This window comes from Drosophila kikkawai, chromosome 2R (assembly GCF_030179895.1).
Source record: "Drosophila kikkawai strain 14028-0561.14 chromosome 2R, DkikHiC1v2, whole genome shotgun sequence".
In the NCBI taxonomy this organism is placed as follows: Eukaryota; Metazoa; Arthropoda; class Insecta; order Diptera; family Drosophilidae; genus Drosophila; species Drosophila kikkawai.
In genome coordinates, this window is record NC_091729.1 from 9,736,148 (window position 1) to 9,762,787 (window position 26,640).

General features: G+C 43.9%; 2 protein-coding genes across 10 annotated transcripts; both read left to right on the plus strand.

The window, feature by feature from the left end:
* Positions 1 to 230: 230 nt before the first annotated feature.
* LRR (Leucine-rich repeat) lies at positions 231 to 26,179 on the plus strand. Of its 9 annotated transcripts, XM_070283604.1 has the most exons (22): positions 231 to 512; positions 586 to 926; positions 14,364 to 14,461; positions 15,511 to 15,561; positions 15,622 to 15,750; positions 15,810 to 15,893; positions 16,782 to 17,008; positions 17,068 to 17,229; positions 17,295 to 17,392; positions 18,568 to 18,755; positions 18,822 to 18,899; positions 19,211 to 19,544; positions 19,602 to 20,589; positions 21,619 to 21,781; positions 22,380 to 22,454; positions 22,990 to 23,010; positions 23,355 to 23,949; positions 24,017 to 24,430; positions 24,496 to 24,612; positions 24,669 to 24,725; positions 24,891 to 25,267; positions 25,535 to 26,179. In XM_070283604.1, exons 2-22 carry the CDS (start codon positions 890 to 892, stop codon positions 25,625 to 25,627), a joined length of 4,386 nt encoding a protein of 1,461 aa, XP_070139705.1. In that variant the 5' UTR covers positions 231 to 512; positions 586 to 889; the 3' UTR covers positions 25,628 to 26,179. The 9 variants fall into 9 exon arrangements, 6 of the variants coding, with proteins under 6 accessions (XP_070139705.1, XP_017027353.1, XP_017027354.1 ...); XM_017171864.3 differs by having other exon boundaries at positions 231 to 926; XR_011444412.1 differs by lacking the exons at positions 231 to 512; positions 586 to 926 and adding an exon at positions 4,456 to 4,577 and having other exon boundaries at positions 24,891 to 25,376.
* On the plus strand, positions 12,185 to 14,201 carry LOC108078194 (protein regulator of cytokinesis 1-like). The gene has a single exon (XM_017171869.3). The coding sequence runs from the start codon at positions 12,314 to 12,316 to the stop codon at positions 14,051 to 14,053; it is 1,740 nt and encodes a 579-aa protein (XP_017027358.1). The 5' UTR covers positions 12,185 to 12,313; the 3' UTR covers positions 14,054 to 14,201.
* Positions 26,180 to 26,640: the final 461 nt, after the last annotated feature.

Here is a 26,640-nt window from a genome sequence, read left to right on the forward strand (position 1 = left end):
AGTCGCGTTCCGACGCTGCCAGACTTTTCGTTCATGAGCGACGAACCAGAGGTTGTAGTATAAGATGTGATTCAAATATCAGGTGTGGTTTGCGTATCAGGTGGAGTTTAAGTGTGGCTGTGGTTTGAAAATAAACAAATATCGAATTTAAGGGTTCCCCGGGATTAGAGATTTTTTAGGGACAAAGCCTCCGATGTTTCTCCACCTAAGCCCGGGTGGTCACACTCACTTTTTGTTGTTGTTTCGTGAAATTTCGCCCGACTTAGTTTAGTTTGCAGTCATTAATTCAAATTTGACCGATTTGGCCGACTCAGAAGTGTCAAGTGCTAAGTGAAACGAGGAGGCAAATCAACGGAAAATTCACAGCGCGGAGACAGCAAGGTTGAAGGCAAAGTGCTGGGGGAAAATCCAACGGCTGTCTGTGCGGCGGCGTCTCGGCGAGAGTGCGACTTTTCCGAGTTTTCCGACCCCGCGACGAGGGTGGAAACGCGTGAAAAACCGAAACGAAAATCGTGAGTGTGTGTGCAAAAATGATAGTGAATAAAATTCGGCAGAAGAGAAAATAAAAGTTGTTAAAAAAAAAAGTGGCGAAAAGAAGCGGAATGTCCGATCGGCGATTTTCAGTGCGGGAGCAGCTCAAAAATCCAGTTTCGGGCTGCAAGGCGTGTCATCAGGATTGAAATCCAACCACCACCACCACACTAACAACAACAGTACTGAAAACAGCAGCAGGAGCGGCAGCGGCAGCAGCAGCAGCGCAAGCAACATCAAGCAGCGGCGGCTGCTTTGAGCCAAATTCGTTGGCCCTTTTCCTGGTTATTCCTGTTTGACTTCATTTTCACTCCGGCTCGCTGTTCGCCACTTTCGCCAGAGAATTTCGGAAGACAAAATGTCGACGCGCTCGCAATTAACCAAGGACCTCAACGGTGAGTAATCGTCGCTCTCTCTTGTACTCCCCCCTGCTTCCCCTCCCACTCCTCCTCCTCCTCCTTCGCGCTTTATCCGTTCTTTGTTTTGAGCCACGCATGAACAAAAACAAATGCAGATGCAGATGAGTGCATCCCCTCCCCCTTCCCAAGCGCCGACGTTTTGTTTTCGCTCTTTACTTTTATGTTTGGGCCGCCGGCTTCCGTTTTCCTCAATGCGACACCCCAAACACATGCACACACACACACACACTCTCGCCGACTCTGTGACATTTCCACCCGCCCGCTGCGAAACTCCCACCCACTTGCAGTTTGGCAGCTACTAGGTGGTCAGTGGCTCTAAAACCCTGGCATTGGAGTAGGTTTTAATTAATGTTTTTTAACTTGAAACAATTTATGTCGAGAGGAAATTTATTTGCAATAGCAGCATTTTTATTAATAAACCTACATATTTGTATATATCAATATATGTATAAAGGGGTCATTAGTCACTGTTTTTATGGCCCTTTTAACACACTTTGTATTCATTAACGTGTAAAGTTGGCTTATTAACATTTGCTTTGCTACTTAATTTATATACATAGGTCCTTTAATAGGTCCTTAATTTATTAAATTTATTTCATTATTTTATCACTTTTCACTATTTCAATTATAAAATAGGCTCTCATTACCTGCTAACCCTGTCTTAAATTCAATCTGAAAACCCACTACCGGAAAAAGATATCGTACTTGCGAATAAATTTGCATTTTATATAATAAAATGGCTTTTCGAGTTATGAAAGTTCGTCTGGTGATGATTCCGTGATATTTAATTGAGCTGAAAGCAAACGCAAAGCAATGCCAAAGTCAGAAAGTGGAAATCGTAATAGACCGCGCACACGATAAGCGAAAATAAAACAAAAATAAAATATTAAGAAAGTACATAAAGCAACACTTTTGGTAAATATAAAAAGCAGTAAGTCAGCAAGGGTTTCCATATAAATGACATTCAAAGCCAAAGCCCCCGCCCGATATTGATATCAGTGTGAATGGGGGAAAACAGTAAACAAACAGACAGTCCCATTGTGCATTCGCTGCCAGTAAGCATTATTTCCACACAAATATGTATAAACAAGCCACATGGTTACCAATTAAAGTTCTGGTTCCTACGGAAATCGGTTAACGCTCGGCGGCTCGTGGTTGCCATCTCCGCGGGGCGTGAAAAGCGATCTGACAAAGGCCGAATCACCCGGCGGCGGCATGCCCCATGACAGGTGTCTGGCCCAATCTCAGTCATCCTCCGTGGGGCCATCCACATTGGTTCCGAATCGACTGGGTAAAACCGGAAGAGCTGCTGCTGCTCCACTTATACATTGTTGTGGCCTCAGAACTGTTTTGACTGGAATTCCCGTTGCTCAAGGGGGAATTGAACCCGTTTACACAGCAAGATAATTATTAATTTTAATTGACTGATAACGCTGAGCTAATAAATTCATTTTAATTGGTGCTGTATGCACAAAATATACTATATGGAAAGGGTATAATAAATTATTCAGGCCTGATAGCAGTCCCTTTGTCTTAATAACAAAATATTATGAAAACTGTATAATTAACCTAGTTGTCGATTTCAATTCGTTATATTGCACATTACTATATAACATGTTGTACAATTTTTCTGATATTCACCCCTGAAATCCCTTTCCGTGGTACCACAGTGCCTGTCATCAGGAATTTAACCCCAACTCGTCGCCATGCTGAGTAATTTAATTTGAGTGCAGTGACAGCAACTTTGTCAGCTCCTCCTGCTCCAGAACCAGCTCCTGCCCCACGCTGACAGTTCTTAGCTCCTAGCAGCTACCAGCTACATGTTTCCATCCATGACTCCTGTTCCCAGGTGTGGGCGTTGACACCTTTTGCTGTTTGTTTGCTCGCTAGCTGGTTTGTTTGCTCTACCTGTCCGCTGGTACCCACCACCTGAAATACCCATCCCATCCATCCGTCTTGTTGTTCTGTCCCATTTTGGCTCCAGAACAGAGTTTGCTTCCCGTCTGCCAATTAACGAGCTCTGATTAAGTGGCTGGGCGGGCCGGGCCAGGGCCTTGCACAATCACCTCAATGCCCATCATTTACGAAATGTTTTAATTCCAACGGCAGCTGCAGCAACTGCAGGGGAATCCACCGGAATCTGGAGCACTAGCTCCAAGTTGAGCATTGACAATTTTATTTATGACGGCGCTGGTAGCGCAGCGCTGCTTCGGTTCCAGTTGGCTGTCCAAAATAAACTCGATTCCGCTCGGAGGCGGTGGCTGCACCCGAAACCCAATTGGGCATTATATAATGGGCGAGATCGGCTGCCTGATTTATGCAATTTGGACCGGGTTCTGTTGTCATTATTTCCCTGTCGCTGTCTTTGCCTGGCTTGGCTCCATTTCATGTTTATTTAATTTAATTTTTACTGTTTGGACACCTGTCGCCGGCGATCGACCCCATAAATCATCGGCCAAATCGTTTGCCTGTTGTCTAGGAGCGAAGAAACGTTAAAGAAGATGCCGACCAACGTTTTGACCGATTTTTAGAACACGATAAGATAGAGTACACATGTACTCCCGCGGGAATGATCCACAAAACCACAAAACTAGTCATAAAGCTTGGTCAAATTAATTGTATTTGCTCGATAAGAAAGTCTATAAAATGTGAAAAGTATGATGCATAGAACAATGATACAGTTGGGAATTCTGTGCCAATCGGTCAAATCAATCGCGGCATGCTATCGCTCTCTAGATTTAGAAAACTTCCCATAAATCTTGAAATTAACAAGAAAATATAATCAGCAATTGAAACTGGAATATTTAATGGTTTCTTGGAATTTTAATTATTAGTTCTTTGAAAGCACTCGCATTTTCGATTTCAAAAAAATATAATGGAAAATAATATTTCCCCTTTCATATGATGTTTATTCCGTTTTAACCATCCGCCAAAAAACAAATTTGTATGCAATAATTGTTGTTGTTTTTATTACATTTTTATTGTTTATTGAGGCAATTAATAATTGTATTTATGGTATATTCCATATAAGAACTAATGACATGACCATTTCAATATCATGTTAATATCGTAAACTTAAAATTTAAAAAATTGTCTGATATATTTACTTTAAAACTTAGCTAATCACAAGTACCGAAAAGCAAATAAAACATATTAGATTTATTTTAATGTTAATTATTAACACCACCTGATGGATCACCCTGTAAACTTGTCTGTATTTTTTTAAATATTGTTGTTGTTTTTTCAAAAGTTCTCTTGCTGAACAGCACACCCTCTCTCAGTATTGATAAGCTCAAATATACTGATAAGGCGATCGCGGTTATCACCGTTCAGTGCTAAAATCGCCGCGCTCGGTGCCTGGCCTGCTTTTTGAAAGTGGCCAACTGGCAGTGCACTACCAAGGCTAATTGGCCTGGCCGCAAATCCGTTAAGACCACTTCGTCCGCCGCATAAAAATATATATATATATATATCATTGTCTGATAAGTGGTAATTGCGATCGCAACCGCCAGTGCTCGCCAATGGCTGAAATGTACACGATGGAGATGATGAGTCACATCGATCAGTACTTGCGGCGCATAATGGAGCTGCAGATACGCGCCGTGGTCAAGCAGAATCGCGACCAAGGTGAGCAATAGAAGATCACTCAGATCGTCAGGGCTTTAGTTCCCCATTTGTTTACGCGATGCGTCATACTTTGGCGAAATGCACATTTCCCATGTCTCTGACAAATACACTCCCCCAACTTCTGACTCGTAGACAGTGCTGACGGCTTTAGCTATCGCTAGTTTATTAACTAACCTCCGTAATCGGACGTGTCCAAGTTAGTTTTCTATCGTTAAGTGTGAGGTTTATTATAGTTTAAAGTTTTTACCTAAATGAAGCTATTAACAACTGGTATACTTTGTATTCTTTTGATATGTAAATATGTGTTTCTTTATAGAGTTATGCAACTACCTTTCTCGGTTAATAGTCATAATTTATCTCTTTGTACTATTATTTGTTGACAGATCTGTTCCTTTTCTTTGGGAAAAAGATTGACGAAACTGGTCGTGACCGATCGATATTTCGCTTTTATTTTCAGTCAGGTGTGATTGCTCAGACCGTTTTGCACTTCATAAAGTTTGTTATTTAGTCTCCCTTCCGCTTTCCGCCTCCCGCCTAACCCCTTTGCCAACGCCTCTGACCGCACCTTGCTCAACGGAAATTGACTTGTTGAAAGTTTATTGATGGTTTCTCATCGCTGTTGTTGTTATTATTGCTGCTGTTGTTGAGTATATTGTTATTGTTGTTGTTCTGCCTGTTGCGGGCAACTCTCTTTGTTTGTTTATTTATTTGTTTGGTCTGCCTTCAAAGGCTTATCTCGAGCGTTCCGACTCCATTTACTCATCCAGAAGACAGTTTTTCTCGTACCGAGTGTATACTTTATATAGTAAACCCCCCCGAGATATGGGCGCTTTAGTTGTTGTTGTTGCAATCGCTTGCGCCAAAGCTTACAATATGTGTATACACATCTATATCCTATGTATCTACGCATGCAATAAGGCAAATAAACAAATGAATTGAGTGTGTGTCTAGTGGGACTTCAACGTGATCTACTTAAACCATAAATGGGCAACATTCTGAAGGCATTGAGTGGGCGAAAGACAATTGAGTTTCTGAGATAAGTCCGTGGCAACAAAAACCAAAGACAGTTTATTCGTAATTGTGAATATTATCTTCTTAAAATAAAGTCAATTATGGTGTAATTTTGCAAAATAAGTTATTCATAACATTTGTTGGAATAACAAACTTAAGAAACATCTTCTCCTTTTGTGAATTGTGAATATTATCTTCTTAAAATAAAGTCAATTATGGTGTAATTTTGCAAAATAAGTTATTCATAACATTTGTTGGAATAACAAACTTAAGAAACATCTTCTCCTTTTAATAATTGTTTTTCGACTAACTTAAGGTAAGTATATGAAACCTTTATGAAAACTTAAACAAAAGAAATACCTTTAAAATTGGAAAGACAGCCGCCTTGGCCATCTGACAGAAACTTCTTTTTTTGCCATTTCCATAAAGGCCTATTTAACCCCTTAAGCCATCCTTCCATTAGCCCGAATTCCAAGCTATGTTTGTGTTCATCCAAGCTGAGTTTCGCCTGTAGCTGCAAAAATTTTAAATTCAGATTCAAATCGTTTGACCTTCGTCTTCGTGGCCAAGTGGACGCAATAAAATTGATTGCTCCCGTCGAGAGGAGGAGATGTGTGTGAGAAAATTCCCAGAGCCAATGCAAAATGCAAAACGTTTTGAATGTTATACAAATTTCATTCGTTTTGGCGGGCGAGGCAGAAACAAAGAGGCTTGGTTTTGCCTTTGGAAATTGCCCCAATTCGTCGGCTATTGCGAAAGCCGATGCTCTGACCTCTGGCTGACCCACTTATAGCCTTTATATGTATATCCATCCCGTGGATATCAATGCGCCGGTCGATAATTTATGCCAGCAATTAAGCGCTGGCCATTTGCCATGCAACTAAGTGGCAAATTGTCCGCAATTAGTGCGCATATTTAATCGCTGAATACACATAGTTAATCCACCGGCATCCAGCTGGTTTCCAGTGACCTATAAGCGTGTTCTCAGCCTCCACATTTCACTCTCGCTTTCGGTGCTCCAATTGGGGCGATACCTGCGCCCCAGTTATCCTCCTCGCCGCTCATTAGTGGCGCGCCGCATACTTTTCACCCGATTTGGGGAAACTAGTTTGACGACGTCTCCGAAAAGCCATTAAAAAAAATGATAATACAAAACGAGAGGCTAGCACAGAAAGAACGCACGCAGAATTCACAAAAGCCGAAACACACGCTCATGTGCTCCATTTTCCAATAGCCAAATGCGAATGTCCCCCTCTCTTTCTCTGTGTGTATGTCCCTCTCTTTCTGCATCTCTCTGTGGCGTTTGGTGAAATTGTGTCACCCAAGAAGTGACGTTAATGACGCCGCTCGCATCGCATCCCTGACCTGGCTGCTGCCTCAGAGCTGCTGCTTCTTCCTCGGTTGACTAGCAGCTGCTTTTGGCCCTCTTTTTTTGGGGGAGACCGGGAAAGAGAGGGGCTTACTGCCAGGGAAAGAGATAGAGAGAGAGCGTCCGAAAGAGAGCTCACGAGTCGTAGGAGAACCTGAACCTGTCGCTTTCTATTACTCTGCACAAAGAGCCGAACGAAATTTTCGCACAATAAATTGCGTTTTGAGGTCAAGCGAATTAAACTCGCCACTTGCCACGCCCACAACACTACCGCCCCATACTCGTAGTTTGGGCGTCACAACTCGTTAAGCAATTAGATCAACCTCAAAAAATGTTGTGACTCACTCGCAAAGCAACAATACAATTTAAACTTTGTTAGTTGTTTACATTATCGGTCAGGACCATACGTTCCGGCTTCTTGGAAAGCGACCTGATTACGCGAATCGTAAACTCTGTTAAAAGCTATAAATGCAACAATTTGCATTTCTGTAATCTTCACGGTCCCCCGGCAAGCAAATGCTGCTGACAATGCGGTAGCTACAGGGAACTCTCGAAAAGAGAGAATACTCTGTTAAACGAACTAAGTTAAGATAAGAAATATTTACATTGTCTGGGGAACTATAAATGTGATTCATTTTAGTAAAAACTAAAATTTAAAAATATTGAAAATTATAAATCCTTCTTAAAATTAAAAAGGACACAATCTGCGTTCACCCCAGACTTTAATTAGTTCTCTGAGAGAGAACATCTCTCCATTAAGAGTTCCCCTGTCTATATTATGTCCATCTCTCTTCCACCTCCCACACTCTGTGGCCCATTCACTTAGCCCACTGTCTGCCTCATTGTGCAAATATAATTAACATAACGTAAAGTAATCGCAACTTTGTGCAAAGAAAAACGAAAATAAAAATCTTCGTTTAACTTTCTTTTGTGCGACGCTCAGCTTTGCCGCCGACTGAGGCAGAGGCCTTGCCATTGTTGTCTTTGATTTTTCCTTTCTTGGCCCGCGAGCATTAAGCGCGTTTTCCGTTAGGCGAGCGTTATTGTTGTGCTTGTAATTCCGATTATCACAGCAGACGGAACTTCCCAAAAGTCGGAATTACAGAAACTCAAATGGGATTTACTTATGTATGTACGTTGGCGACGATATTCCCTTTAAATGTTTGCTTTATTCAAGGTTTGAGCTTGTCTAGATGTCATTTACAAACAAATCCACAATGTCTTTAACTTGTGCTATGAATAGTTTGGATTGTTCCTGAAATAGAAGAGGCTTATGAATAATATTAGCAAGTACTATTTATTACTGTCTTCCCATTTAGTGTTAATATTGTTTTATAATAGTTTAAAACTGATTGATAACCAATTTAAAGTTCTTAAAAATATCCCGAATTTTCCCCAGTATATAATTATAAACCTCTTGAGCTCATCCTCACCCCGGGGCAATTGCTGTCAAACCGTGAGGCGACTCTCTGTCCACTTTGTTGCTCCTATTTATGCATTTGTTTGCCGGCCAGTTTTGACAGCCTTTGTATTTGCATAGGCAACGATGACGTCCATTTAGAACCTGCAGCAAACGGAAAGTGTGGACTCAGCTGCAGACTGGGGGAAACGACACAATGAAAACACGGACTGCTGCTGCCAACACGGTGTTAAACGAAAGGCGCTGCGGACAGATGACACAGGCACACACTACACAGCCCAGAACTACACACTACACGCTACGTAGATACAGCTACAGATACAGATACTTGTATCTGGCAGTCCGGGTATTTTGAACTCGTGTAATCTCTGCCATTGTGCTGAGCTTTGCAGCTGCAAAAAAGTGAAAAAATGCGCTGAATTGGGTCACACTCGTTGGCTTTTATGCCAGCTTAGATTGTTGTCAATGCCTCCGCCTCCGCCGCCTCCAGCTCTCCCAACCGAGTGGAAACTTTTTTGACTAACTTTTTGAGTATCAGTTCTTTGAACCCCCCAGGCTATATGGAAACATGCACTTGGAAAAAGTTGATTAATGAGGAAGCTACTCGATCTTGTACTTATTAGGAGTTGTACTACCTAAGGGTGAAACTGTTGCTTAATTTTAATATCTGTCCTTGGGTAAAGAGAATTTTATTTCAAACTAGTTTTAAAGTGCTAAAAATAAAAGAAAATATCTACCAATAAAGTGATTTTGTTCATTAAATCTCCCAAACATTCTTTAAACAACAAATTCATTATAAAATCATATTTTTCTTGATCTATGATAAATTTCAAATTTTTCCGAAGTGTACTTGTGCATTTAGAGATGTAATTTTTCGAGCTTATCGTTGCCTCTGAGCGAAATAACCGCAAAAGCCAATTAAACTCAAATTTCCTTCTGACGGAAATGGAGTCGCGATACAAACAGACGGACCATGTCCGGTGCAGACAGGTAATCATGGCCAAATAAGCTATGCTGTAACACGATGCACCTCTCAAATGCCACCCAAAATACGGTCAGCTCCAATGACAACTATAAAATATAAAAGGCAGAGCCACAGTCAAGCTCAAGAGTACAAGGTGTATGTATTTCTGTACAGGTAAACACCAACACGCCCTTGCCAGAGTTCAATGTTTGCACTTTTCGCCTCCACAACGGGTCTTCTGCTGCTACTGACTTGGCAGCAAAGCTTGTAGCTTGTAATTGTAGTTATGACCTCACAACTATAGGTATTTTTAAACTATGACCGGATTTGACAGTGCAATAAGGAAATGTAATACAATTTGTGATAGAAGTAAAATCTTAAATCTGATTTAAAATTTGCCAGGGAATAATAACTAAAGATAGATACACATTTTTCTCTTGAAATCCCCTAAACTTGTACTTACTCGAAATAAAACATAAACGTTCTTGATATGTGGGCTCATGCAAAGGTTTCCCTAATCAGATAACAAAGTAACTGAAAATGACACTTTGTGGAAGGGCATGGAAACTTTAGTAATTTCCGTTTTCCCTCTGTGATTCGCTTTGTGTTTGGTAGCTCCCCTCTTATGCATGATATTGACATAGTGGCACCCAAAGTTCATCTCTGGCGGCGTTCTGCCTGCCCAAGTTCATTCACATTTCGACGCGCTTGAGCAATAATTAAGAGGGAATCACTGAGCTGTTGTAGATTATGCTCACTTGATTTTTATCGCATAGCCACTGCGGGTGCGTGTGTAGAGTGTGTATACTGTAGTGTGTAGTGTGTAGCGTGCGTGCCGAAACGTCTTAACGATCTATTTTGGCCATAACGCGCAATTGGCACTCATTATCATAGTCACCCACTCCCCAAGCTGGCTATAAAGACAAACTGTCTCTTTATTTATTGTGGCCTCACTTTGGGCTTTCGCCGCGTGAGTGTGGTCAGGATCCCAAAAACATATATTGCCCCGCGGCGTAGCTCTGTTTATGGCCCACTTCATGCAAATCCATTGTGGAGCTAATGGACGTATTTCCCCGTCTAGCTTTTCACTTTCAGAGTATTTCGGTAATTGCTTGTGAACGGCTTGTGTTCTGATTCATCGGTTATTTTACTTATTCAATTATGAAGGCCAAACCTTGATACTCATTGTTTTTTATACAGAAATACTATAGTACCATATATGGTAGTGTTTCAATTAGGTTCGTTTATGAAAGGGCTTTGTTTCATTATTTATTTACCGTTAGTAGTATACCCTCTTCCAGGGTATTATCATATTCACATGTTCAACATTTCATGTGTAGGCAGTAGATTTTGGCATGTATGCATGCCGGCTAACCTTGCTGGCAGTCAGAATTTTCGACATTTCAATTCCGTTTTTCCCTTTGGCACTTGTCCTTTGCTCCTCTTTCATTCCTTTATGCTCTCTGGCATGCCCAGACGGGGAGTCATAACTCTCGGCTTTATGTTGGAGGTGCTTGGGAATCCGACATGCCTGTAGCATGACATAATAATGTCACCCCCAAGGAGCCTTCTCGGCTCGCTTCCCCCTGAACGAAATGATATCTCACTCTAAATAATTCGTCATCGCTGGCACGAGTGTTGGTTGTGTGTTGCGAGTAGAATCGGGGGTGTCGTGTGCTGGAGTATATGCTAAGTAGCTGTCGGTGTAGAGGAAGGGATTTGTGGTGGCACGGGGGTGCCATCGACTGAATATTGTCTCCTCTACGTGGCTCGTTTGAATATGTTTGAATCAAATCGTTTCACTGGCGGGCAATGATATAATACTCGAATTTTGCATGCACAACAAAGCCCAAAGTGGGTATATAATGTCATATATATGTATGCATATTTTATAAAATGTTTGCAGTTGTGCACAGGAAAGATATCGACGATATTCGTCAACAATTCGTTGTACGAGTTTTAATGTATTTTAATGAACTCGGAGGCTAAAATAACTGCTTTTATGTTTTATCAATTAATACAAATATATAAACATGAACTTCTTGAGCTTTTTTTATGTATTTGCAACTGTGTTTATATTTTGTATTGTTATCGTAAAACGCCATTTTCGAGAGACGACTTGTAACGACCTCGGATGTGACTCATTCAATGATTTAAAAATTTCTATGCAAGCGATGTACGCTAAGTCAGAGATGCTCATTAGAAAAGCGAAACTTTGAACTACATTTTCCCGTACTATAATCTATTTTGCATAATTTCTTAAAGACCCTATACATATTATATAGTTAAAGCCTTGTACTAACATAATAAAACAATTTTGTTAGCGGAAAAACTTCATATAAAAGAAGAACCAGTAGTTCAAGGACTATTCTGTTTGGGCACCAGTGTGACCAAAGAAATTCAGGAAACGTTAGGAAATGGGTCACACTCATATTTCCAGCTGTTTTTTCTAAACTAAATTTATAAACTGCAATTAAAATGTATTCGAATGGTATTGAATGATGGATGTTGAAGGCACCAAAACCGACTGTGCCTAATAACAGATTATTGCCGTACCAGAAATGCCTTTTTTTTAAACTAAATATAATAGAATTGACCTTATCATTACGATATGTATTATATATTGTATTATATTAATATAATAATCGATCCATGCGAGCAATGTCTTTATTTTGGGAATTACATTAGGTTTATCTTTTTCAGGATTATTTTTAATCGGTGTGACCGTTTTTTCCTGTTTCTTTGGTCACACTGGAACACGAACGTAATATACATATGTACATACATATGTACATATATCAAACATTGTGTAAGCGATTATAAAGGATACATCTAAAGATCAACCTTCAGTATATTTTTAAAAAATTATCAATACCTGTCACAATTAGCTGTCACAAATAGATGTCACAATTAACTGTCACAATTAGCTATCATCATCACCTGAATCACGATTACTTGTTACAAAATCAGTCATGACTACTCTCAGAACCAACTCGCTGAAATCGCAGATCCTGGATATGACCTGCGAGCATGTAAAACAGCTGCATGGGCTGTGGGTGCAAATGTTTCCACCCGAGACCTGCGAGGCCCACCTGCAAAGGCTCAAGGAGCACGTCAACGATTTTTATGTCGATTTGCTAAGCGAGTCGTGTGAGAAGCAGCAGACCATCCAGAACGATATTGCCAGTCTTCGGGAACAGGCCAGCGACCTTAGGAGTATACTCCACGAGGCATTGGAACAAGACGATTGGCCGGGTGACGTACCTCTGGTCATCTTTCAGCTGAAACTGGAAAAGAGCATAGAGCAACTGCGTAAAAAGCTTAGCAGGCGTCGGGCGGATATCTGTGAGCTGCTCCTTCAGCAGGAACAGCTCTGTCAGGAGCTGGGTGAGCTGCCACTTCCACTCCCAGATGATCCACTGCCCCTACCGAAGGAAATAGAAGCCTTTCGGGACCACCTCGAGCAGCTGCGTGACCTGCGAGAGCAACGCATACAACAGGTAGACCAGCTGCGCCTGAGTATTATGGAAGATATGAAGCTACTGGAGTGCTTACCGTTGACAGACTCTGAGCAACGACTGCTGAACCAGGTCAATCTTTGCCTTCTACCCGATGACTTAGAGCAGCTGCGACAAATGCAGAAGGACTTTGCCGACCAGATGCAGGAGCTGCGCGAGCGCATCGATGACATGCGCGAAAAGATTTACATTTTATGGGATCAAATTCAGGACACCGATGAAAAGGCCATGAAGCGGGTACGAGAATCGACGGGCTATACACAGTACACCCACGATGTTCTCCAGGAGGAGCTGCAGCGCTGCCAGGGTATCCGAAGGCAGAAGATGAAGACATTTATCGAACAGCTGCGCCAGGAGATAAAGGAGTTGTGGGATCTCACCCTGAAAAGCTCTCAGGAGCGCAAACGATTCTACCACAACGACTGGTACCCGGACCTGCTGGAGCTACATGAGTTGGAGCTCGACGATCTCCAGACCTTCTACAACAAGAACAAAGAGATCTTCAAGCTGTATAAATCCCGGACAGCGCTTTGGGAGCGCATGCTGGCACTTGACGCCAAAGCCAACGCCCCCAATCGCTTCAACAATCGCGGCGCCCAACTGCTAAAAGAGGAAAAGGAGCGCAGGGCCATTACATCCAAGCTATCGCAGATCGAGCAGCAAATCACAGCTCTGGTGCTGGCTTACGAGACCCGTGAGAACACTCCGTTCCTAGTGCACGGCGAAAACATTTTAAAGCGCATGGCCGACGACTGGGAGCAGCATCGCCAGACTAAGCAGAACAGCTTCCGCAAGAAGGCACCAATCTTGGACGACAAGAGTGCTTCGGGCACACTTCGCAATATGTCTGCCTTGTCAAGCTCCACAAGGTCGTTGCACAAGTCATCCTCGCAACAGCCTTCGAACAAGCTCCCAAATCCATCGGACAAAAAGACGCTTACAAAGACGCCGAGCTGCCTGAAGTCTCTGAAACCATATCCAGCTATTCGCAGCACCAGCCAACGCCTGCTGATGCCTAGTCAGAAACCGAACCAGTTAAGAGCCTTAAAGTCTCCTCTGAAAAGAGTCCTAGTCAATGCTTTGCCAAACACCAAAAAGCTGAATACAAAATCCGCAATCGCCACTCCCCACCAAAACGAGAACTTAGAGCCCGAGGTGAACTACAAGGAATTCCAAGCAGCCATTCGAAGATGAACCATTCCTGGGATCAAGTGCCACTGCTGAGACATTATTTGTATTTTTGCTGACAAAAACTCACTACTGTGTTACTTACTTTTTCATTTTAAGTTACTACGTTTTACGTTAATAAAATCGAATTGTGTTTTTAGTTTGCCAACCAAATTTTGTATTGATCTTTATTTACCATGGAATTCCACTGGGGATTTTAATTGCATTTCCGTTCTGCCTGCGGGCGATCTTCGTTCCACTTCTCGCTCCAATTCCGATTTCGATTCCAAGTCTGATTCACAATCTTAATCGCATTCTCTCGGTTCTCTCTTTGCAGAAAGCGTCAAATCCATACTGGGTCGCCACACAAAGATACTGGTCAAGTATATGGTCAAATTGGAGACGAAAGGCGATAAGACGGAGAATCGTGTTTTGGTAAGTGGATCCCCGGCGGTGTCTCTCTCTCTCTCTTTCCGATTGGCCTGGCTTTACGTTACTTGAATGTTTTCTCTGGCAGTGCCGACGGGCAGCAGACGCCGCCTGTCAGCGGCACAGATTCAAATTGCTCCATCTGGGGGCAGTCAGCGTCCAATTTGTGCATGGAAATTGCATGCTCCTCTAGCCTAATTGACACAAACTCACAGGAGGCTGCCGTTTCGCCTCAAGTGCCATTAAAGTAATGAATATCTGGCTGCCAGAGCCGAGACGTCTGATTTAAGAATGACTTTACCTTTAAATTCAAACTCCTAAATAAATAAAAAGCTGAGTAAAGAGCTTGAAATGTACACAAAGGTGCATCTTCCACCCCTGGAACATAATAGAACGCGGTCTAATATATCTATTAAGCTGCCAACTTAGCTAAGCCCCCAAGCCTTGCACATTCTGATGGGGGGCAACCGATTTGCAGTTGCCCGGAGGTCTGCAACTGGCCCAGAACCGTAATTGATATTTTATGGCATACTTAGCGGCGGCGGGCACGACTTCCATTCTAACCCACCTGGGCCACGGGGACTACAGCTATGCTAATTCCATGACTGGCCACTTGTACGGCCGCTTGGAGAGCGCACACAGCTGGAAAATTGATTTGTGCAAGCGGCTTACAAGGTGGCAGAGACAAAGTGTCCAATTACTAAAGTCAATGGGGCCAACTCCTCCATGGATACCCCACCTCCACAAGCAGCCGGTTGGTCCCTGCATTTGAGCAGCTAAACGAATTACTTGACGCACTTTGATTTGCCATTAAAAGCTGCGAACTTTCCTGGCAAGACAAAGGCTGGCCAAATTGAGTTTCAGTCCCCTGATAATGGAGTTATACTCCACTGACTGTCTGAGAAATGGCCTCCATCAGCCCGCCCCCATCTCCTTGAGGTCTTAGCCATGCATGTTGGCACGCATGTCTGGCTTGTGTTTTTCATGTTTGCCAATTACAACACTTTTCACTCACGTGCTGCACCTCGCATCGCTGTCTTTACTTTTCCCCGCAGGTCTTTACCCCCGTGAGGGTCTATTTGCTCAGTGCCAAAGTGCCCACCAAGGTGAGTTGATGATCCATATATTATACCTACAAACTATGAATGAATATATACTCTTTGCAGATCGAATGCCATTTCCACTACCTGGACATTGTGGGAGTCGAGAGCAAGAGGTCCACCCATTTCTCCATCGTGACCAACGATCGGCCATACTCGTTCGCCACCACCGGCGATGCGGGCAATTTCAGCTCGGTAAAAGCACCGCTCGCTGTAATCATTTGTACCATATGTAATTTGTGTTCATTCTGCAGAACGCTGATGTCATCCTGACCGATCTGGCCTCGGCCATCAAGCAGATATTCCCAACAGTTCCTCTGAAATACATCATCCGCAAGGCAAGTGTACAGACAATAATGATAAGGGGATAGAATTATAGAATTGAGATGGGTTTTCTATACTCAAAAATTCACTCAAGAAAGTATATAGCTATAGATATAATATATATAATGGTGACCCATCGCTTTAACCTACAAAACATCGTTGAGTGCTGCTGCTTCAACCGCCTCTGACTCACGTTGGTCTTTAATTAATGTTTAATTAAATATTTAGTGAACAATTGCGGGTATCTGCTGTCCATGTGGGACATGTACGGACATATGTATGCATGGATGTGGCTTCTCACCCACTGTGTCATCCCCGCCCCAGTCCAATTAGGCTGTAAGTGCATAAACGACAACATCTGCAGCAGTTGGGCTGGGGGGTTAATAATTCAATGCATTTGTAATGCTCCTGGCCCCAGCACGATGTAAATTATGCCGACTACGTTTATGCTAATCGACTGGGGAGTTGGAGAGCCAACAATACACCCACGACTGAATATAGTTTATAGTTCCCTCCGCCATTTGTTGTGCGACTTTTATCTGGCAATTCCACTTGGAAGTGGCAGCAACAACAATTGAGGCTTTGATAATTGCCGGTGGGCACGCGACCTGGGCGTCATCAGGTTGACGCCTTAAAATGTAGCCATCAAGACTCACATTTACCAGGAGTGTTAAGTGCAAGATTAAGTTTAGTTTTAAGCGGGCAGACACCGAAGGGGCTGTGCTGCTGAAGGAGGTTAGCAGGCAGTCCGTAAACTTTGCATTTGCATTGTTCTTGCTCAAGTTGGTCAACTTGAGTTTCTGCTGCTGAACAACAAAGACGGACACTTGAGACCTAAAAACTTTTGAAATGAATTTTAGCATCAGGTCAGTGAACTATTTCCCTGCTCTCCCCTCTTTTAGATCGATATACAGCCGCCGGAGCGAGAGACCATATTCTCTGAGGAATTTCGACCCTCCGATCCGCGCAATGTGGGCCCCTGCGGGGGATTCAGTGCCCAGTACGCCTGCATGTGCGACTTCCATGGCGTCCCGTATCGCGAGGAGGTGGCTTGGGATGTGGACACCATTTACCTGTCGCACGATACGCGAGTCCTCAACCTGCGCGATTTTGATCACCTGGAACCAAAGTATTATTTACCTGAAATATTATTCTTGTGTCCTTATTAATATATATTTTTTTGTACAGAGACTTGATGGCCATCGTTTCGGCGCTGGAGTACAACACGTTTTTTCGCGGCCTAAAGGCTGCCCATATGCGATTGTCCCACGAGACCCTGGAACGCATCCTGCACGTGCTCAAGCGATCCATGTGGCTGGAGGAGCTGCATCTTGAGGCACTGGGCCTCAGGTGGGTTGTTGTGCAACAAATAGAAACTGGAAAATATTATATATTATTGAATCCCTTTTCTGCAGATGGGATTTCCTGAACAAGTTATCGATATCTGTGATAACGAATAGCAATCCCGCCATTCGCACCATCGATCTGAGCCACAATATAATTGAGGATAAAGGTGCGTACTCTAAAATCCCTGAAGACCCGTGAACTGTCTTGAACCTATGTATCTGCCCCCGGCCCACCCTGTGCTGCCTACCATCGAGTTGTAATCGAGACCCGACGCCTCGTGTAAACCAATTAATCCAATATTTTGTCTACCTCTCTGCTATCGTTTCTCTTCTCCCGTTTGTCATTTGTCGTTTTGCCATTTTGATTTGTGGCTTGTGTAGGAGCCAGTTCGTTGTGCGCCCTACTTGGAAAGATTGTACAAGGTTTGCAGCCACAAAAATAGACACCATAGCACCACAGCCACTTACTCTAAGCCCAAAGATATTCTTGCATTGTTATCGTTGTTGTTGACATCATTGTTTTCTCAATTTCTCAATAAGCTTGCTTCTTCTATTAGTTTGCCCTTTGTGTGGCCATTGTTGAGCCCATCCAGTATCCTTAAGTCCTGCTTTTCCATCCTTAAGGAGGGATATACATGTACAAATTATTTTTTTAAATAGCTTATTATTAATAGAAAGTTTTATTATTGAATTTCAACTCCAAGTGCCTCAAATCGGAGTGAATTGGCCCTATATTATCTTCTATTTTAACCAAGATATGGGTAATAAAAATTAATTTTATTATTTTTTAAGGGAGTGGGATGTGAAAATCAATTTTCTGAAATTTTTAAATTTTTAAAATTTAAAAAAAAAATTTTTTAATATTTTTTGTCGTAATTTCTTTTAGGTTTTTTAGTTTTAAACAGAAAATAAAAGTATAATAATACAAACATGTTTTGTTTTTCGGATTTCCGACACGAATTACAAGCTCTATCGTGTCCATATGTTCCATAGGTCCGCCATTTTGTAAACTTATGTTTATAGAATATTCCGATTATACTTTCAAGTTAAAAGTTTTAATTATCTAGCGAAAAATAGCCAAATTTTGACCGTTTACATGTAAATCCTCCCATAAGCAACAACCCCCGACAATTGCCACACAGGATTAAACTCCTTCTATAAGGTTTTTTCATATACTCTTACGCCTTTAATACATTCTCTAAATTATATCATTCGACCCGAAAATAAACTTATCACACTCGAATTGGTTACCAAAATTTATTCATTCCTCATCTCACTGTCTCTGTGAATAAAATTTCTGAGGGTTGAGATTAAACAATATTTTGCCTCTTCTCCGTCTTAGGTGCCATCCACCTGGCAGGGCCCATAGCAAAGGTGTCCAAGGGCCTGTGCAAGCTGGCCCTGGCCCACTGCGGACTTACATCCAAGGGAGTAAACCAGATGTCGCACTCGCTGACGCTCAATCAAAGTATTTCCAACTCGCTCACGTATTTAGACCTTAGTGGTAATAGTCTCAAAGATGATATAACCGTAAGTACAAACTGGTGAAACTAGGGTTTATGGTATTTCTAAATGATATATTATATATTACTGCAGAATCTGCACAATTTTCTGGCTCAACCCAATGTGCTGGAGCACTTGGACCTCGCCTCGACTGACATCACGCTGGAGAATGTATGTTTCTTACCTTTATTATAATTTAAACTATAACACAGGTCAACAGATTTTTGGAAAAAGAACCGAAATATAGCGCTTAACTCAAATCTGGCCTCAGTTCCTACATTTCATATCTGTATATTTATTTTAATACTAAATTAACTTACCTTTCACTAAAAAAAATAAGTGAAGATCTCGTATAGAACATTTTCCGAGGCATCATATAGGTTAAGCCGATTGAAAACCTTCGGAAAAGTATATTCCCGTTCTTGGTTCTGCGTTTTTTTTTTATTTTGTAAACCAATAATATATTAATCTCTTAATTTTAGTTATTTGGCGCTCTGCTGCGCGGCTGTGCCACGCATTTGGCCCACCTGAACGTCTCGCACAACTCGTTCAGCACCAAGAAGGGCAAGGAAATCCCGCCGTCGTTCAAACAGTTCTTCACCAGCACCCTGAGCCTGAAGCACCTCAACATAGGCGGCTGCAAACTGCCCATGGAGGCCCTGAAGAACCTCCTGCTTGGCCTGGCCTGCAACGAGTCCACGGCTGGCCTCTATCTGGATCTCAGCAGCAATACGCTGGGCGCCCAAGGTGCCCACGTCCTCGAGTCCTGCATCCATGGAGTGCGAGTGCTGCAAAGCCTGGACATCAGCGACAACAGTGAGTGCAGCACAAATCGAATATCAACAGTAAGCTCATTCCTTATGTATCCCCTAGATTTGGACGCGGAGCTGGCGCCTGTGCTGACGGCCATTTCGAAGAACCCCTCGATCCGGACGCTCCACCTCACCCGCAGCCTCACGGGCATGAAGCCCAAGCACATTCCACCCGTGATGGACGCCCTGGTGAACCTCATCCAGAAGGACGACTTCCCGCTGGCCGAGCTGGTGCTGTCGGAGAATAAGCTAAAGCACGACCTGCACGACTTCATCAATGCCCTGGGCAGCAACCAAAGCCTCCAGAAGCTGGATATCAGCGGCAATTACATGGGCGATGTGGGCGCTCGACTCCTGGCGAAAGCTCTGCAGATCAACAACAGACTGCGGACCATTTACATGGACAAGAACGGGGTGACGCTGCAGGGATATGCGGACATCGTTTACGCCCTGGAGCACAATCACAGCATGCGCACCATACCCTTCCCCGTCTTCGACATTGCCCCGCACCTGAAGAGCCATCCGGACAAGACGGATGCGGTGATGCGGAAGATGCAGGAGCTGCTGCAGCGAAACTGCAACGGCTTGAAGCGGGCCACGGGCCAGGGATTCCGTCTGCAGCACGGCTTCATGCTTTCCTCCACCCACCAGCTGGTGGACAAGCTAGTGGCCGAGACCCAGGACACCATCTCGCTGGCCAAGGGCGGCAGTGACTCTGCCTCGGCGGTGCAGCGCCTGATCACAGACGCCGAGAACTGCAAGCAACTGATGCCCAAACTGCAGGAAGCCGTTCGCAACGACTCCCATCCCATCGAAATGAAGCTGACCCGCGTGGCCAGCGAGCTGGGCTACACGATCAGGAGCTATCTGGAGGAGACGCTGGAGACGATGATGCGCACGGGCATCGAGCAGTGTCCCAAGACCCTGGGTAACCAGATTGTGGTGCAGGACCTGCGCAAGGGTCTCGCCGAGCGTCTGATTATCCCCGAGGAATTTCTGCAGGCCTGCCTTCTCAACAACGCCGGCAGCGAGATCATGAACAAAGTTGGGTGAGTTCCAAGCCAGTAACTACAAGATACTATAGATGACAAAAAAAGAAGAGCAGGGGAATTGGTAAGGAAAAAAGTAAAAGGTCTTATTTAAATGAGCTCTAGCCACAAAAGACACACCAAAAGCTAGAGGTTTGATGAGACATAGAAAAAACGCAGTGAGGTAGAAAGGAGGAGAAAGTGAGTAATTTAAATAAACAAGCTACTTTAATACATTATTCATGATAAGAACAACGTAAAGCTTAAAGTTTTAGTGGAATTACTAGATTCTACAAAACCAAGAAATTATAAAATGTTTATTTTCAAAGAGAGAAGGAAAAATCAGGTGTAAACACACTTGGAATTACCAGTAAAACTCATAGAAATTATCACATTTCGATGATGTTCGCCGCAATTCGCAATATTGTACACATTTCGCACATCGCCAAGAAGACAAGAAATGAGAGCCGAAAACAAACATTTGCCTTCCGTTTCTGTATTGCATACTCAAATTCCAAAAACAAGCTTCGAAGCGAGCACTCTCGGCTCTCTTTTTACTCCAACGAGCACTAAAAAATGTATTTACTTCCGTGTGTGTGTGCTGGTGTATCTGCGAGCGAGGGAGAGCGCAAGCTAACGCTTAGATAAGATTAAAAACAACACACCGAATAAATCGAAAAACAGCTGAATGCACCTCCCACTGTCGCCGGGATTTCGGAGCCAATCACTTCTGTTTACGGGTACGCCAAATCGTGCTTCTATCTGTGCCCAGCGCTCACAGACAGCCCTTTCAGTTAGCTTCCAGCTGCCAGGAAAAATGGGTCTGATGCGCGCTTTGTGCTGCTGCTTCGGTGGCCAGACCACCAAGGTTTCGGGCAGCAGTCCCGCCTACAGAGAGTGCCCCGATGAGGAGCCAGTGGAGGAGCTGCAGGAGGAGCTCCAAACAGAGGATCCTTCTAACAGAAAGTAGTGTTTCCCAGAGAAACCTATAAATATTTCCCAAATGTAATTTCTAACTTGAAATGTATTTTCTTCCCATTTTCCTTTCAGTGAGATTGAACAATCCCTGGCGGCCGCCATCTCGGACCGGGCCACGGATGAGGTGCTGGAGGCTTTGACCCGCTATCGCCGTGGCATGGGCATCGCCGAGTCGCCATCGGTGCTGCTGGACGAGCCGCAGACGCCAGATATTGTGCGCAGTCGCTCCAGTCATGTAAGTTTATTATTCGTTTTGGGGGTATCGATCGGGCCTATCGAGTGGGTGGCTCTTATCAGCCATGGAAATTGTGTGTGGGGGAAAGCGCTGACCGTCTGGGTTATTTTTTGGCTATTTTTCCATTCGTTTTAAAGGGGGAAAATGCATAATAACCGATTTTATACCAGGGACCGTAATCATTATATTATATTTACGGTCTCTGCTTTATACAAAAGAGTTGTCAATTTTTTTGTTACGATCTTTTGTTGAAATCTTTTTAAAAGCATTTCAAGCTGTAAGTAATTTAACTATAAATTTTCCTATATAAATAAACAAACGGTCAGCACTGCTAACGGGGCAGGGTGATGACAAATGTGATGTCATGGCCCTAAGCCCCTCGGGCGGGTTCACTTTCGCTCTCGAACCACGAAATTGAGGCAGTTGTTTGGGTGATCGTTGGTGCTTCTGTGCCTTAGCTCCGCTTATCAGCTGCAGCTCACCGCATTCGATTACAAAAATATTTCTTTCACCCACTTTGGGGAGTTGCCGAATCGAAGAACTATTTAGAGTGGACCTAGACTCAAGTATATATGTACATTATCTTTCCTCCCTGCAGGATGCGGATGGATTGATCATACGGCCGGGGGGACGAGGCTCGATATTGCCCAAACTGGGCCTGGAATCGCCCACTGTAAGTGTTGAAAATCTGTCGCTACCCAAGTGGATGCAATAGAGTCCGCCGAAACAGAATTAGATCGTAACAAACATCATATATTAAAGAGTATATGCGAGCAGTAGAGAGTGTCAAGTGTCGAGAAGATTATCACCCACACTCATCCCACACAGTCACCGAAAACACACGCAGTGATCCCACAAATGCTTAGTACATTCATGTGTAAAATGAACTCATACTCCACACTCCCAGCCCAACTAGCTGAACGTAGTCGACACACATGCATCACATTATACATCGAATCTCATTAATAAATTACTTAAATGTGTACACCAAATGCTCATGCCCATTATTTTTCTCGTGTCTTCCCGCCCGATCCGATCATCATCACCATCTCACCATCAACCGAAATCCAAAACCGAATCTGAATCCGAATCTGTACCATATCGCAAATACTCGTTCTTGTTCTTGAAAACATACTATAACTAAACCTTGTCTCCAACTCATTTACATAATTTGCATTTCAAAATCCAAACAAACAAACACAAAAAAGAAATTGGAATATCTGAACCTTGTAAGTAGTTTTTGTCTTGAACTTACGTCTAACTATCAATATCTTATCTGGGACACGGGCTCTTGGACTTGCGGGGAACTCGGGACTGCTCCTGGAGTTCCCCTTGGGTCGGGCCCTAATCTTAATCGTGTCCTTATAGTTATCCCTCTGTAGCCTGTAGACCTTCTGTAGACTGTCTCTATCTATGTGACCATTATGATTTGTAGCTGTTGTAGAACCCCCTTAAAAAAAAGTAAAACAAAACCAAAAACAATCTTCATTATTTCACACACAATGAATCATGAAACATACAACATTATGGCGAAATGAATTCTGCTCATCCTCCCTTCAATCCCACCCAATAGGCCACGCCACATCTTCCCACCAAACGGCGCAGCCTTGCTAAGAAGGTTCGTCCCCAGTCCGTCGTGGAGAATCTCAGTTTGGGCCACTTCCCCGACCTCCTGGAGTCGCCCTCTTCGCACCGCTCCACCTCCCAATTGTCCACCCGCGGGGCTGCTGGAGCCGCTGCTGTGGCCGCGGCCTCCAACATGACCGACAGCCTGGCTGTAATGGATGATGGCGGCGTTGACGAGTGCTGCGACTCCATAACCGAGCTGCCCAGCGCCTCTTTTCAGCTGCAGCATTTGGTCAAGGGTCGACCGAAGCGGGCCAAGACGCGGGCACCCACACGACCGCTGGTCAGTGCCGAGTGCAGTGCCGGAGGCAGCCGCGAGATCGGCGAGGGGCTAGAGCACTTCTTTCGGCCAGGCTCGGTGACACCCACCACGCTCACCCCGCTCGTTTCGCCCACGTCGGAGGAGTGCAGCTCGCTGTCCTTTGTCGACAGTCCCACGATGAGCCGCGATGGCAACGGTCACATGACCTCCGAGGAGACGACGCCCATTCTGGAGGAGCGCCGACCAATTAAATTGGAGCGCCAGTCGCCACTGCTCAAAAGTAAGTAAAGAACATAACTAGCTTTAAAAAACAGACCTATAAAGAGGTTTTTTTTTGTATGGCTTAGGTGCCTCCTGGGCTACTCGCTCCCGGTCCACAGACAACCTGGAAAAGTATTCGCCTTTAGTGGGTCGCAAGTCACCATTGGTAAAGATGCGCACTGAGGGCGGGGCTGGTTCGGGAGCAGCAGCTGGAACCGGAGCAGAGGAGGCAGCCAACAGCAATCTCCTGAGGGCGACTGGTCGCGAGGATAAAATGCGCTCTCCCAGCAGCGACTCGATCAAGAGCCATGCCACCGGCGAGGGCAGCGTGATTGTGAAGACCGGAAACGGTATCCTGCGAACGCCGATTGTGCTGCAGAAACCCCGACCGTGGTCAGTGGTGGGCAGCGAGCCGAAGAGCGGGGAACTGATCACGGGCAACAGCAATGGCAACGGCAACGCGGACTCCACCAAGACAACGCCTGACAAACTGGAAGAAGGTGGGTAGAGAGCAGAGTTTAGTGTTACAGATCAGTAATTCAGCGAATTCCTTTGCTCCGCTTAGATGACGTTGAGATCGTGACCTTTGGAACTAGCAGCGGTGGCTCGATCGTGGGCATTACGCCGGGTATTGCTATAGGCGGTGGCGGAGGCGGTGGCAGCATTGTGGGCATTACACCTGGTGAGTGAGACCTCTCGAACTGCTCCGCAACTTGGTGACTTATTTAAACCCCTTAGGAGCTGCCCTGGAAAAGAAGTCCGTGCGAGAGCTGGCAGCGGGACTCAACAGATTGGGTAAGTGTAGAATCCTCCGCACTTGCACGCGTAGTTGTTGTGGAAGATGCCTGCCTGATCCGTCACTTGAAACCCTTTTTAGCAGTAGTTTTGATCTATTTTGTTTTGTATCTTATTTATTTTCATATTTTGATTGATTTGTTGTACTCCTCGTTACTTGTAAAGAACTCCCCCTCAAACCGCCCGTTATGCCCAGAACCCTTCTGAACGCAGCAAATGCGCGCACGAGCACCACCTCCACGGGCTCCTCCCACGGGGGGCCAGTCACTGCATCCACGACAACCAGCACATCATCCACCACAGTATTAAACCAGAGCCAGACGCGCTCGAGGATGGTGAGCGAGACCGTCACGGAGCAGAGCAGCAGCAGTAGCAGCTCCTCCAGCAGCCACGAGCAGCGGCATGCCATGGCCTGTGCGAGTCTGATCAGCAACGAGATCCTGAGCATGCGCAACGGCCAGTTGGGCACCAAGTCTGGCAGCTGCGCGGAGAGCGGCGGCGTCAAGCGGATCGCCGGCAAGGAGATATCCACACTATTCGAGGTTTGAACTTCTCCGTGGCTGGAGCTGAGCTGCATTCTACAGCTTGCCGTGTTGTTCATCGCTCGAAATTTGGTGGCAACGTTGCTTCGTTGATTTTGGTGCTCATCCTGTGCGTTTAACATCCACATTTGTTGCTTAGTGTGTGTGTAGTTGATAAGTTGTGTCCGCTAGCCAGTAAGCAGCATGTTGCCTGTGTTTCATCTAGTATCCGTATCTGCCTGTTGAACACGCCTAATAATGTGGAATCACTTTCCCGCTTCCCCACAGGAGACATTAGTTGAAGAACTGCAGCAGAGCATGGCGACCAGACGCATATTTAGAGACTCGGCCTACACCAAGGAGGATGTCGTTGATTTATAAGTGTTTCTATTGTTAAATGCTCAACATTCCCCCACATCCCACTTGCCGCAGTGCCCGCCTGTGGCGGAGGGATGATAAGGTGATAGAGACGACGGAGACGGATAGACGGAAAACTAGGTTGCAACTTATTCGTACTGAAACATTAATTTATGTGCAATGGCGCGCGTGTGTATTGTTTTCATTTGGCAATTTAGAATGAACGTGATTATTTATTGATAATTTTATCCAAATTAACCTTTGCATATTTATAAAGATGTTTTGTGTGTACTATATTTTATATTTTTATGTATTTTAAATGAGTTAAGTGCCAATTATATACATACATACAACCAGAAATCTATTTTTAGCGCATGCTAAACAACAATTTCAATGGAAACTAACGAAGATAACGCAATGAAATGATACTATCTATATATACATATTATGTAAATCGATTGCGTAACTAAGAACTATTTTAAAGGGCCAAAGCCTAAAGAAATCTTTAAACAAGTCTAAGTGAAAAACAATATTTTTTATAACTGCTTCCAAATACAAACACTTTATCATTTCCCATTTCCTGATTTTTATTTACCTTACCTATAAACACTACTTATACTAGTATTCAAGCGACAATCCGTTTTTTCAAATTCTCGAGCGCAATATGCTGCCAGAAACGAATGCATTTATTTAAATCGAAACGGAGAATGGCGATATTATTGATTATTTTCTAAAGAGTTAACAATTTACGCTAAGAACTAGGCCAGACGACGGATGGATACCGATAACAAATTACCGAATGCATTTAACAAAAGGATAAACGGCAGAACACCAATCCCCGTAAACTGATAAGACAAGTAAATAATAACTATAATCTCGAATCGATCGATTTCAATTTTGAAGATCATCAAGTAGTTTGCACCAACGACACAGGAAATTTTACGAGAAGCGTTTAACCCAGTCCACCACCACCGACCACACACACTTCGAGTTTTGAGTGTTGCCCGATTCCCATTCAATTTCAGAAATACGACAAA